General features: G+C 36.7%; 1 protein-coding gene across 1 annotated transcript in view; it reads right to left on the bottom strand.

The window, feature by feature from the left end:
- Nucleotides 1–14615, bottom strand: part of LOC122801985 (olfactomedin-4-like) — a 197385-nt gene that overhangs the window by 144302 nt on the left and 38468 nt on the right. Inside the window, exon 2 of the mRNA XM_044071721.1 lies at nt 5169–5321. Within this exon, the coding sequence (XP_043927656.1) occupies nt 5169–5321 (153 nt within the window). The remainder of the gene's footprint in view (nt 1–5168; nt 5322–14615) is intronic.

The raw sequence follows: 14615 nt of genomic DNA, 5'->3' as shown, positions 1-14615 counted from the left end.
CCTGTTCATCTGTACCTAACCCCAGCTTTAATATTATATCCATTTAAGAAATTCAGGGTAAAATTAGATAATGTCTACATATGCCTTAATTTAACAGCATAATGTAGAGTGACTGTGCGAAGTACTATACCTTTTCTTAAGGTTCACTGATTGGTTTCTAATGGTCTTGAACTTCACAAACAGTGTCTGCAGAGTTCAATTACCCATTGGCTATACATCTCCTTATCTGTAGTCTTTATCCCTCCCCCCTCCAGCTCTTGTCCTGTATTGGATAGCCTGAGGTATTATAAACCCAGGGTGCCATTTTGTTTCCCTTTTTTTCAAATCCCACAGCAGCTGTTTCTCTCCCCAGGTATGTAATCATCCTCATGTAAGTTCCTGCATTCAAGATATGTTGTACATTGTGGTTTAATGTCTAATTCTTTATTACAACAGCTTATACTACTTATACTGCAATAAGAACAAAAGCACCCCTGAAAACTAGCAGTCACAGCTCTCACTTACTTAACATTCCACAGTTTTAGTTCCAAATCTCACTGATAATTTTCTTCTAAGCTGCTGTTGGACTGACTCTGCCCACTCTGTTCGCCCTTCAGGCTCACTCCAATCCCCTACCCTACCCCCTTTCTCACACACCCCTGCATCTCCCAGATTTATACTTAGCAGTAACTCCACCCCTCCAATTAACTTTCACCCACTCACATAATCCATTTCTGACTGTACCCTTCCCCTTCTCAATAATCTCCTCCCCTCTCCTCCCCAATCTCCACCCATGACAGTCCCTTCCCTACTGCAAAACCTTCCTACATCTATTTTACAAGTATAGCACACACTATATACTCGGCTCTCCCCAAACTGTTTCTAACTCTTGCCCTTAGCCTACTAATTCTTATTACCTCCCCCAGATCTACAATTCAACTCACAGGTACTTCTACAACTTCTCCCCTATGCAGTGACAAACCATTAAACAGCTCCATAATATATCACCCAGCCTACTCAAATACCATTTCATTCATTTATCAAAACTAAATATATTGCCCTATGCCACCGAAAATAAAAACATCTGCCACTACCTAGTAACCTATAACAAAAAAAGTATTCCTCCAAAACACTCCCATAACAACCAAAACAAACTCATCCAATGTGGTGATATCCACCCCAGCCCAAGACCCTCAGGCATAACTACACTCAACCATACTCCATTTTCTAAAGACCTACTCTTAGCAACCTTAAACATTCATAGTGTCTGTAACAAAATTATAGACTTCCATGCTTAGCTAATACAAAACATCCTTGACATCCTTGCAGTCACCAAAACCTGGCTAAAATGCCAAATCTAAGATATTGCAATAACAGCCCCAGGTTATTACATACTACAGAAAGATAGAACCAACAAAAAAGTAGGTGGGGTATCTGTAATCTATACTGACTGCCTTACAGTGCTACCCTTCCAGTAAACACTCCCATCATTTTCAAGTGCTGAAATCCTAATAGAAACCTTACAAATTAACAAATCTAAGCAGCTATGCATAGTTAGTTTTTATATCACACCAGGATAAAATATCCAAACCCTTGAAGACATCCTCACTTAGAAAGCCACCAGAAACCGAAAAAATTTTAATCAACAAGAATTATCAACATTCTGGAATTATCATATTGGCACCCACTAAAAACTCTCCCATTGAATGATGTCTTATACTATTTTAAAACATACTCCTAGACACATTCAACAACCTAGCTCCTCCCCATACTAAAAGAGTAAAATCAAACCACGGTCCCTGACTAACAAAGGCCACTAAACTCCTGCAAAATAGAGACAAGACCTGGAAGGAATGGCATAAAAACAAAAATGAATGTAACCTACTTAGATACAAACAGTTACGAAACAAAGCTAAAAAGCTACTATGTACTGACAAGAGAAACTATTTTTCTAACCAAATGAGTAACCATAGAAACAACCCAAAACAATTCTGGAAAAGCATAACTAATCTCCTTACCCCGGCAACATACAAAACCAACCACCAGGCCCAGAAAAAACATCATCACAATTAGCCACTATGCTCAACTCACATTTTATAAATCGGATACACAAATTAATAATAGACTCCTCTCGCTCTACCCTTACCTTATCAAATTCCTTCCCCCTCCTCCTCTACCCCACAGAAGCAGCCCTCACTTAGAAAGATCATCTCCTCCCCTCATAGACAATTCTTCTCACCTTCACCAAAGCTATATTATACCATCTAGCCCCTTCTTACTACAACCAATACAAATCACAGAAATTCAGAGACTCCTCAGAAAATTAAAATCATGCACTCTCTCCTCTGATGACCGCCCAACAGAATACTTAAAACTTGCTGCTGAGGCCATAGCATACCCCACTAGCATTCTGATCAACTTCTCAATTACAGAATCCTATGTCCCCAACCTCTGGAAAAAAATCCATCATCACCTCACTTTACAAAGGGGTAACTCCAATGAAACCTATAACTATTCTCCAATCTCTGTCCTCTTGCCACTATCAAAACTCTTCAAAAAGTGCTTCCGTAAACAATTACTTCATTATCTCACACACAACAACCTATTCACTCCCACCCAACATGGCCTTTGCCTCTCACACAGCATAAGCACTGCACTTGTCTCCTTCATGGATACTGTACCGAGATCCATTGACTCAGATAATATTACTTCTGTAGTACTACTAGATCTGTTGAGGGCTTTCAATACAGTATCACTCAAAAGACTTCTACAACACCTTTCTAATATGAGGTGCACCCCACCAATGGTGTAATAGTTACCTTACTAAAGGGCAACAATGTGTAAAATGGCAAAATACCCTAACAAAATACCAATCCAACCAAAATGGAGTACCAAAGGGTCCATACTTGGGCCCTTACTTTTTAACATATTTACAAACAACCTTCACACTGCTTCTCCTCTTAGCCCTATTGTCCAATATACAGATACTACCATCATCTCCTCCTCAAATAACCTCCAACACCCCCAACAAATAACCCAAGATACCTTCACCGCAATCGAAGCCTGGTTAACTGAATCACAACTACTCCTTAATGGCAAAAAATTAAAGCTTCTACTCTTTGCAGCAAAACTCCTCTCACCTGACTCTCACTTTCATATTTTCTCCCAAAACAACATAGAAATTGAAATTGTATTCCCTGCAAAACTATTAGGTATTACCATTGACAATAAACTTACCTTGAACACCATGTTGGTAATGCTATTAAAAAAAAAACACTGCAAATTAGGAGCCCTATACAGACATAAACATTTCATGGACAGCACCACCAAAAAAGCTCTCACCAGCACATACTTTCTCCCCTCCCTATTATATGGTGCCCCCCCTTTTACTAACCTGCACTAATCTCTACAAAATAAGCTTCAGTCCTGCTACCATTAAATTGCCAAATTTGCCATAGGTAGCTCATACCGCTCACATCACTGCCAAGCCTTAAAAGAATTAAACTAGCTGGAATTTCCAGATCACCTTAACCTCATTCAACTGCCAATAGTACATAATATTATCTGCAATACAAACAACTGCCCTGCCCTTAAGAACACTTTAATACCCTATAGCCCAACCAGAACCCTTTGATCTAAAAATAAACAACTCATAACTGTTCATGTATTTGGCATGTACCTCTCAGGACATCTGCAACAACTGGAAAGGCCACAGAAATACCTCACTAAAAGAATCACAGGCCTAAAGCAGATGCCCTATGCTGACCGCCTTAAAAAACTCCAGCTATACACTGTCACATATCGTCTACTCCGAGGTGATCTCTATTAAACATACAAGGCCATGTCAAACCCAGAGCTGTTGGACATGCTACACTTAAAGAAATCCCAATCCCTCAGGGCCACACACTCCAGGGATCTAAACCTTGTCATCACAATAAACAAACATGCTGGAGGGATAGGTTCCTGACCCAGAGACTCCCCAGACTCTGGAATAGACTGCCCATACATGTCAAGCAGAGCGCCTCTTTGGCCCTCTTCAAAAGGAACCTTAATGATTAGATGGGAGAAAGGAAATTCACCCTGGGGATCACGTCAGTCGCCCTGCTAGACAGGGGTCCAGGGAAGTAAATAGTGTAGGAAAAAATAGCCAGGGAATTGTTATGGCTAGGTTTGTATAGGCTCTAGGGCCAATAGCCTAGTACCAGCTTATGAACCAATGAACCTATGTGCCAATCAAAAGAGCCAGACACTGCCTTTACTCATACACTGCTGCTAAACTATGGAACTCACTTCCATCCAGCATAAACACCATTAGCTGCTTCAACAAATTTAAACTCACCCTAAAGAACTGCCTACTAAATACTAAAATCTTCCCCTGCATCTATCCAAATAGATAAACATCTTAATCTCCATGAGTCTTCCTCTAGCTTACCCCAATTGTTACCCATCAAAACAAGTAGGAAACTCATTTTGATCTATAAGTTACTTTAAACAACTCCATTCTTACCATAAATCTCACTAACCTTAACTATCATTCTAATCCCTCACCCATTTAAAACTATCCCTCTAATAATTATTCTTTCCCTTTATTAATTCTTTGAACCTAACACTACCCCTGTAGTGATCTTTTCCTTTGTAAATTTTTAACCTACTTAAAAAAAAAAAATGTGTGTGTGTGTGTGTGTGTGTGTGTGGGTGTGGGTGTGTGTGTATATATATATATATATATATATATATATATATATATATATATATATATATATATATTGTAAATTACTCTGTTTTTCTGTCTGATATTGTAACTTCCCACAATTTATTAGCCTGTTTCTCATTTTGTTATACTGTATTTGTATTATAATTTCTGTAAATACTATAAATTGTTGTAAAATACTGTGTAAGCATAATGTGTTTGTGGAGCTTTTCTCCCTGGGCCTCCGCTGAAAATGGACTCCTGTCCCAGTCGGACTTTCCTGGTCAACAAATGTCAATAAAATAAATAAATAAATAAATAAAATGTGCTATGCAGAACTATCATTCTATTGTTTTGCAGCTAATGTCCTATATAACATTTCACTGTTCAAATGCCAGGCACTAGCAGTCTGCTTAGAGCCATCCTTTAGCATTATTTAAAATGTGAACAACACCAGTAACTTATTTGATAACAATGCGCAGTACAATTTAAATCATACCTTTGACACCTCTGTCTCCAACTTGACATTGAGAAACTGAGCTGTTGCCTGCAGTTGTTGGACTTTTTCTACTGGGAAGACAGGATCTGGTAGGTACACGGAACACTGACACATTCCACTGGAATTTGTTGTGCCATTAACATTTGCAAATAACTGAAAAACATACAAAGAAAATATTTTATTGTGAACAATAAGAAATAAATGATCCAGATGACAAACAGTAGAAAAACATTAGAAAAAGTAATCCCTAAATATGGTCAACTGATAAAATATGCAGCTGAATATGCAAAGTGTATTTCAAGAATAAAAATGTATTGAATATTTTTCAACTGTCTGTGCTGCTTTTCTCATGGTTTCCTTAATTTTTCTGTTTTACTATGTTGGCTCCCTTTCAGTAAATTTGGATTTGGTAATTAAAAGTGAATTTATACAGAGTATATAGCTTAAAACCATCACAATATTGGCATCTGTCTTAAGTCCTACATAATCATGTGCTTAATACAGCTGCCAAACAAACTCTCTAGCATTTGCATAAATAATTTCTTGTGTAAAACAATTGCAACAATTCTCCTATCATTCTGGATAAATCCAGTAGAAATATCCAGATTGATAAGAGAATTGTTGCAATATTTTACACAAGAATGAGTCCCTAGAGAACTCTAAAATTTAAAGCTACCTGTATAATATAATATAATCTAAATGAGAAAAGGCTGATTACATTAATGACATCTGTTTTGAAACAGGTTACTGGAGAAAAGTGCAGGTCCTAAAGTTTGAAAGAGGGTGTCTTTCACTCTCATTTACAAGATTCTGATGATGATGATGATGATAGTGCTCAGAGAACACCATGGCTAGAAACCACTGACCACTCTGTTTTAATTTCAGCCATAAAAGTCAGAAGGGCACTACAAATACATCAGCACAGATTCAGGGGAAAAAGCCCATGCCAGCTGCATCTGACAAGTTTGTTGACAGGATTATAAGACATTACACAAAGAAGAGGCTGTGGGCATTATCCACTTTGACTTTTTCAAGGCATCTGATGCAGAATCACACATTATGTCAAGGAATACATTCAAAAGAAAGTGACAGAGTGAAACTATTGGCAGAATTTGGTAATCAGTAAAGCACAAAGGGTCATAATATGTAAAACTGATAATGACAAGTGAGGTGTTACAGGGATCAGTACTGGAAGTGGTAGTTTTTAACATCTTTATAAACAATATTATAAAATGACTGATGGAAGAAAAAAGATTGACTTTTTCTAGCAACAGAAAGTCATGCAACAATGCAGATACCTCATGTAAAAATAATGAGGGCATAATTTGCAGTGGGATGGCCAAAAACATGGAAACTCAAACTGAAAATAAATGAATGAAGAATAATGTTCATGTGAAGTAAAATAAACAAAATCAATATATAGCTGGGGGGAAAACAACAGTAACAAAAAACCTGAAGGAATGAATATGAAAATATTTATAGCATGTAGTCTCAAGACAACCATGGAGTGTAAGAGCTGCAAGGAAGTCTGGTGGACAGTCTGAAACTCAGAGGAATATTAATGATCTGTGAGAGATATACTGTTATGCCCCACTCTAGAAATGGTAATACCCGTGCTGGGGCATTATATGAGCATCATAGGAGCATAGAGATAAAAGGTACATTTCAGAGGAATGCAGAAAGATGATGCTGGACTTGTACCACAGCCTATGTTAAAGGAGGAAAAGAGAGCTTCACTTGTATAGTCATACAGAAAGAAGGCATGGAGCACATGGAGCACATCAATAACATGTGAATATACTTGAAGGGGATACTTAAGGAGATGCAACATCAAAATAGATTATAAATGCACACTCTAAACAGAAAACAAAGGTTAAATATATCATTTTGACTCAATGTCATCTTCAGAAATAACCTGAAATGTATGTGGATGTGTGTGTGTGTGTGTGTGTATACAGATATATATATGTATATATGTATATATATATATATATATATATATATATATATATATATATATATATATATATATATATACATATATGGGTACGTGTCACTTTACCTAAAACCCATTTCACCTAAACTCATTTCACTGAGACCAAATAACATAAAGTTCACCTAGAGTTTTAATGCAATTGAAAGGTATATGTCCTTTGCCCCACTGCAGTGCGATCCTGGTGTTAGAATATATAGTTAGAATATATATTAAGGGGGGTGTATGGTGTGGGGGCATAGCTCCAGGATCTCACTACAGTGGGGAAAAGGACATATACCTTTGACTTGCCTTATTGTACTACTTGTCAGTAAATGAGTTTTAGGTGAAATTGGTTTGGTTTTAGGTGAAGTGGGACGTACCCATATATATATATATATATATATATATATATATATATATATATATATATATATATATATATGTATAGTTCCCCTTTATAATCTCAAAATACTGAAATCTCGAATTTCAGTATCTCAAAACTATAAAGGCGAACGACTCACAATCCCGAAACCCAAAATCATGAAACACACAATCATGAACATACATAGACCATACACCACACAACACACACACCATTCTACCCACAGCACACAAACTATACAACCCTACACTACATGTAAGCAGGGGGACAAGACCCCCTGCACCCCTGACTTATATATACCAACTCCGAAATCGCACAAACAAAAAAAAAACTCACACCCATTTTCTGTGTAGAGCATGCATTTATAATGCATATATTTATAATCCATGCTTGTTTTATTTCTAAGCCCCAGACTGAGCAGCACCTGATACTGTTACTTCATGGGTTATGTAGGGTCTGAGTGGATACCATATTTCAAAAAAGAGAGATGTATGAAAATAAGAAGACACAGTCTGAAGCTACAGGACTGAGAACTCAGTGGAGACACAGGAAGATACTATTTCACCAAAAAGGTGGCGAATTAATGCAATTGACTTTCTGTAATAGGAAAATTAATGACATAATAGAATTAACTAACTATGGTGGTGTAGATAGATAAAGCCCTGACTATATTCCATGTATCTCGAGTTCAGTTAGAAGCCTGGATGCTTTATACAGGTAGCATGAAGGACTGACATGCCTGTTGTGGGGGTGGGAAGGATAATTACATGCATGAAACTGCAGACTTTCAGGGTAAGGATCTGGCACTTGTGGTCTGAGAGTAGACACGAGGTGCACCAAGTATGTAATCTTCACTGAGTAACAGCATGTAAATCAAGCCACCAGAGTCTGCAGCTCCCAAACCATTGAAGTCAGTCCACCCAGGTTCATCAAGGTGGGTGAATATTTGCGGACCCCTGGAATAGGGTGATACTGGTCTCTGCTTTATTCCTCCCTTTTGTCTCCATCTACATCTGTATGTGTTGCCTTCCACTCCCACTTCCCACCATATTGCTCCTGTCTGTCATGTCTGTGTTTCATGTTTCATCTTTAGAAATTCCTCAACTCTTCCTAACCCTGTCTCATACACATTCTGCTCTTCTTCCTTCTACAGCTTCCCATATTAACATAATTTCGTAAAATGGGAGTCTGTACTTACCAAAGCATAGTATCCATCCTCTTCCACCTCCTCTGTGTTCCTTTTGTATATCCCTTGTCTGCTATTTCCACCTTATTTCTGACTGTCCTATCATTCTGATCCCCAAACCTTATAAAATCCACAACAAAACACCCTTAGAATGAATAAAATATTTTATAAGGTTTTGTTAAGCTATGAGTCAGCAGCATGGAGTCAAGCTCAGTGCAAGTTCTCAAGGAAAGTCTTCAGAGATCAGCACAGATCCTCTCTACCTACTACTTTCCTGAAAATAGAGGAGAACATCTGAGACTTTAAGTACATAATGTATTTTACACACTTACTATACACACACTCATTTCACAGCAGTTTATGCCAGCTCAGATAGTTATATGTGTACTGGGCCTTCCCTCACAAGGTTCAGAAGTCCTGAAGCCACTACTGCTTGGTTACCCTTTGCTCAGGTAACTATAGGAACAGCTCCACAATTTATAGGTTCCCTTTCCACACCTGTGAAGTGTGGGAATATGAATACCTCTCCATATCTCTCAGCTGTCACACGTGATGCATGTCGCCCATTTTAGCTTCCAAAATCCATCTGTATTGTCAGACAAAGGTGATTATATACAGTATCCAATGACATTTAAAACACCAGTGAACCCATCATCATTTATGGTGCTACGCAGTCTTCAAACACTATAGAATCTAAACATTAGATTTTGTTGTGCTTGAAATTTCAATTCACAGGTTTAACCAAGTGTCGCATACTTTAGCCACTCTCACATGTTATGCCACACATTTTGATGACAACACTCTGAGGAGAATGCCTTGGACAAAGAAATAACAGAATGGGACATAGGTGCGGGAGCAGGCAGTTAATTACTTACCAACTGAAATTTAGACATGAACTGGAGACCTCCTTTACAAAGCTGTTAAAATAATGTATTTTTTCTTCTGTATGTGTTGTCAATACAGCTGAGAATACTGTCGATATTATCTTTTCTCATCTCTAAATTTACCAAAATCGGAAAAGCTGGCTAAGTATCACAAAACTACTTTGCTGGTGTTGTCACTTCTGATCTTAGTACAGACAGAGTACTAGTTTTACTATGTTTTGATATGTAATATTTAATAATAACACAATTGTATATTTCGGATTAATAGGGTGATATTTGTCTATGTGGCAGGACAATGACTTAATCTTACAATAATTTGTGGTGCAGTTAGAAAATAATAGTTAAAAATGATGAAATGTATTGATGGTAATAAAATATGAATAAAACTGTTTGAAAAAAAGAAAATAGGTTTAGATTAGTAAAACTCCAAAACTTTTATGAATGGCTGTGAGAAAGAGGGATAAAAGTACAACGCTGAGCGTTTTAATTCTTTATTGGTTTCTTAGAACTTCATCAGAAAATAAAATGGAATGTAGTACAAATAATTTAAAAACTCTGCCAAATGTAATGTGATTTGTGCAACAAATTATAGTATACAATGTATCAAATTTAAAACTTCTATTTAAAGGTGTAAATACCCACTTCTAAAATTACATGTCAAAGACAATTTAAAAACTTCAGCTCTGCTTAATGAAACATTAAAGTACGTAAATACATGTACACTTTGAATTAAAGACCAAGAAATATAATAAACTCAGTGAACCAATCCAAGTTATAATCTTTGTGCTAAAATAAAACAAGTGAGATTTATATGTTCATTGTAACCCAGTTTCCTGTCAGCTACAAATTTAATCTGTGATTCTGCCTCATGGCTTTCAAGCAGAACATTATAATTTCCAATAAAACCTTCTGTATCCACTTTTTCTAAGATGAAAAAATTAACCCATGCTGTATGCAAGGTCAATGCACTGCACTTTACAGTTATGCACACCAAACTGTACTGCAGACAGGTGGGTTTCTATCAACCGACATTCATACTGATGATGTAAGGGTTGCAGCACACAAAGAAACATGCAGGTGATCAGAAACATACTGTGTGCACTCTGGCAGTCCCTTACATATACTGTGATGTCTGCTAGTTAAGCAATAACCCACGCCTGGGTGTGAGTAATGCTGGATTTACCCACGGTTGGTGTGGTTTGGTCACGAGGGCGAAGCCCGAGTGGCTAAACAAAGACAACCATGGGTAAATCCAGCATTACCTACACCCAGAAGTGGGTTATTGCTATTATACAATGCCATTATTTAAGAAAAGTAAGTATTTTTTTTCTTAAATAATGGCATTGTATAATGCCTCTGTGTTGCCCTTCCGCAGCTGTCCGGTATTCTGCAGCAGTTCTGATGTACTGCGCATGCGTATGCTTATGCAGTACATCAGAGCTGTGTGTGGAAGCAATGGAGAAAGGAAGATCTCCATTGCTTTTTTAAAGGTGTCTCGCTATCTTAAAAGAGTTTAACTTAGCGAGATAGCTTTAAAAAAAGCAATGGAGAAAGGAAGGTCTCTTTTGCATTTTTGTAAAGATATCTCACTATGTTAAATTCATTTAACATAACGAGATTCCAGCAACGGAGCTCTTTGTTCTCTGTTGCTACCAAAAACACAAAAAAAATCAAGACTTATACTAATGGTGACTGGACCTTTTCCATTCGTATAAGTCAGATTTGCAATGGGCATGCTGACCAATCACCATGCACGTTTTGGAATATTAATGGGGGGTAATTGTATAATAGCTGTTAGTTTCCATTAGTAAAAACAAGCACATTGTAAATCATAGAATGGGACACCTGTGTTACAGAATGCCCATCTCTAGAAACCAGACACAAATAAAAGTTTTATTGGCTAATTGTATATTAATTATACAAAACACATGTATTTGGTGTGTGCTTTCTTTCGATGTGTTTCTAACCAATTTATTCAATGGCTATGATTATGCATTCAGAGATAGATATACATGCAATAACATTTTGCAGTTTGTACCACGTTTATAAATCCCACCAATAATTTTGTAGTGTGAGATATGATACAGTAAATACCATATGTGAAACGATATACACGTGGGTCGAAATGAATATTAACTTTTGGATGAGTTTAGAACAGAAAGTACTGTTAAAAAGGATAAGCAGTAAGGCATATAAAATATTGTATTATAAGAATTAATCAAAGGACGTTTAAAAAGATTGGGAAGAGAGACTGGAAAAGCAATTTATAAAGGAACAATGGGAGGGCATCTGTATGGTTCTCAAGTAAGTGACAAACTCCAGAAGGTTTACCATTTTTGCTTCGAAGTGTTTGCATAGTTATTTGTATACCCCATGAAAACTTCAGAAAACGTGTCCTTAGATAGATAGTAAATGCTAGTGTTATGGTAGGAAACACAAAGGTAGGTGTGAGCATGTTTTCTGGGAATGTAACAAGTTGCAGATTTAAAAATTCCCTACAGAGTACTTTGTCAGAAATGTTGGGGGAGCAAATACATAATATATATATATATATATATATATATATATATATATATATATATATATATGTACATATATGTGTACATATCTATGGGTCTACTTCTAATGATCAAAAGACCACTTACCCACTTACCCAAAACTGAATTTACTGAAACAACAACAACAAACTGTTAATTTACCAAAAGATCACACTACCACTTTTTTAACAGGGAAAGTATGCACTTGGCCAAAACTGAACAAAGATATACAGCACAGTATGTCAAACCCACCCAGGTGGGGGGGGGGTATACCCCCTACCAAGATCACACTACTGTGGGGAAAAGGACAAATTTCCCCATGTTGGCTAGGTACATGCATTCCCTGTTTAAAATATTCAGTAAGTATGATTCTTCGGTAAATTAACAGTTTGGTGTTGTCTCGATAAATTAAAAAATAATTACTAGAAATGAAAATCAAATTCTAAACCACCTGTAATTGAAGGTCTGAAGATTGTAAAGGAGATAAAAATACCTGGAGGTTCAAACTTTAGAAAAGGGAAGGAGCAAATTACCAAGAAATGAAGGGAGTTTGTGGAAAAAATATATGCAGCATAATGTTCAGGAGGAGTTATTTTTAAGGGAAGGCAGGAATTGATAAATGTATATAATGCTGGAGTGAATGATAATTTGTTAAAAGGAAAACAAAGATGTATACTGTATGAAAATAATGAAAACAATGTCACTGTGATTTGTTTTCTTTTCTATTAATGTGTGTGTGTGTGCACCTATGTCATATTTGAACTGTGGTTTAATAAAGATGTTTATAAAACACGCAATAGCAGGAAAATGTGTAATGTTGTGATTAAATACCTGTGTAAATTTGCTTGCAGTTAAATGCTGTAGCTACCTTTTTGGTGCCCTGTGCAGTGCCTGATCTGGTTTCCCCCAGAGCCTGAAGCTGAGGACCATAAAAAAAAGTTGTTCAGCTCCAAGCTGAGAAGCAAAATAAAAGAAAATTAAAACAGTCTTCAACTCCAAGCTGAGGAGCAGAATAAAATGTTCTTTACTTCAAACTGTACCAAGTCACTTGCTACAACTATAACAAGAGTCTTAGTACTGGCCAAATGCCATGCATGGAATGTGGAGACACTTCAGCTCTGACCACTAATGAGCTATTGTCATTTATTTCTGAATGCCAGTTCCGTATTACCTCCAGATCAATATCTCCCAATCATGTCTTCTGACATCTTATGTCTGGAAAGATGCTTCCTTCTCCTCACCCTAGCCATGGATCTTCACATTGGTATTACAATGATATAGTATGACTGAAAGTTAAAATCAAATGCTTTAGGACCATGGAAGGACTAGCTTATCCCAGAAAACACCTTTGTAGCTTTATACCATTATACATATAATTGCTGTCAGACAGTGGAATAAAGGATTATCTTATGCCACTTCATAGTATTCAGATTGTTGTTACAAAGGGGTTCGTACTGAAATCATTTTAGAAGACCTGTACAGAAGACGCTGTGGTACAGAATAACAGAAGTAGGACAAGAGATATACAGATTCAGACTGAAATACACATTGCATGTTAATTCAATACTATTTACCTTAATAATATTCTATTAAAAGAATTTGATACCCTTGTTGAACTTACACATGGTGTACATTATAACCCGTTGTAGTACTTAGATTAGAAAATGTGAATGCTTGTAACGGATTACTTGATTGTAGGCTATTATAGCAATTTGCAGCGATTTACTAGCAAGTCTTCAGGGACAGATTGAGTCATAAAGGTGAGTTAATATTTCTATAGCTAGAGCTTGCTATAGCTGTAAGTGAACTATTTAAATGATGTAAGCTAGGCAATAGTATTCTCTGTATTGGCCAACAGACCAAGGTCACTATATGTTCTGCATTACGAATTTCAAAGTTAAAGATGCCCACACAGCCCAAGCACCGTATTTTGTGCAATATCAAGAATGTAGTATTTTGTTTGTGGTTAGCACATTCTATGCATTATCAAATTAAGGAACTGTCAAGTCTTATGTCAGTTAATTCATATCTTGAAACGTATTCTTATATGCCAAATATATTGCTTATGGCCTTGCCAGTGACTCATGAGATACAAGTTATTTATGTAGTTTTGCCAGGGAAAGTTTACACTTAGCCCAAAGTCTAAGTAACTGCTGTGGACTGAACCCAAGAAAGGCACTAGTGATAGATTGCGTATACTCTCATCCCTACATAAGCACATAACTAAGGTTGAGGGTGCGCACATAACTAAGGTTGGTAGTTTATGAAAAATAACTGTAGTCTAAAGGTCTTTGGTGGCATCTGTTTATTTATTTATTGTTCATTATTAACACATATATCCACTGCCGCACAAAATCTTATTTACCAAGGTGTCTGAGCAGGAAAGCCCCACAAAAAATGAAAAATAATACATAACAGTACTAAACATGAAGTTAAATTGGTTTGTGTTTTATATATGCATGTTTTCAAACATATATCTCTGC

This window comes from Protopterus annectens, chromosome 5.part0, assembly GCF_019279795.1.
Source record: "Protopterus annectens isolate FY-2018-M chromosome 5.part0, PAN1.0, whole genome shotgun sequence".
Classification (NCBI taxonomy): Eukaryota; Metazoa; Chordata; order Ceratodontiformes; family Protopteridae; genus Protopterus; species Protopterus annectens.
The sequence above is the reverse complement of the archived record's forward strand: the minus strand, read 5'-3'. Positions and strand labels throughout refer to the sequence as shown.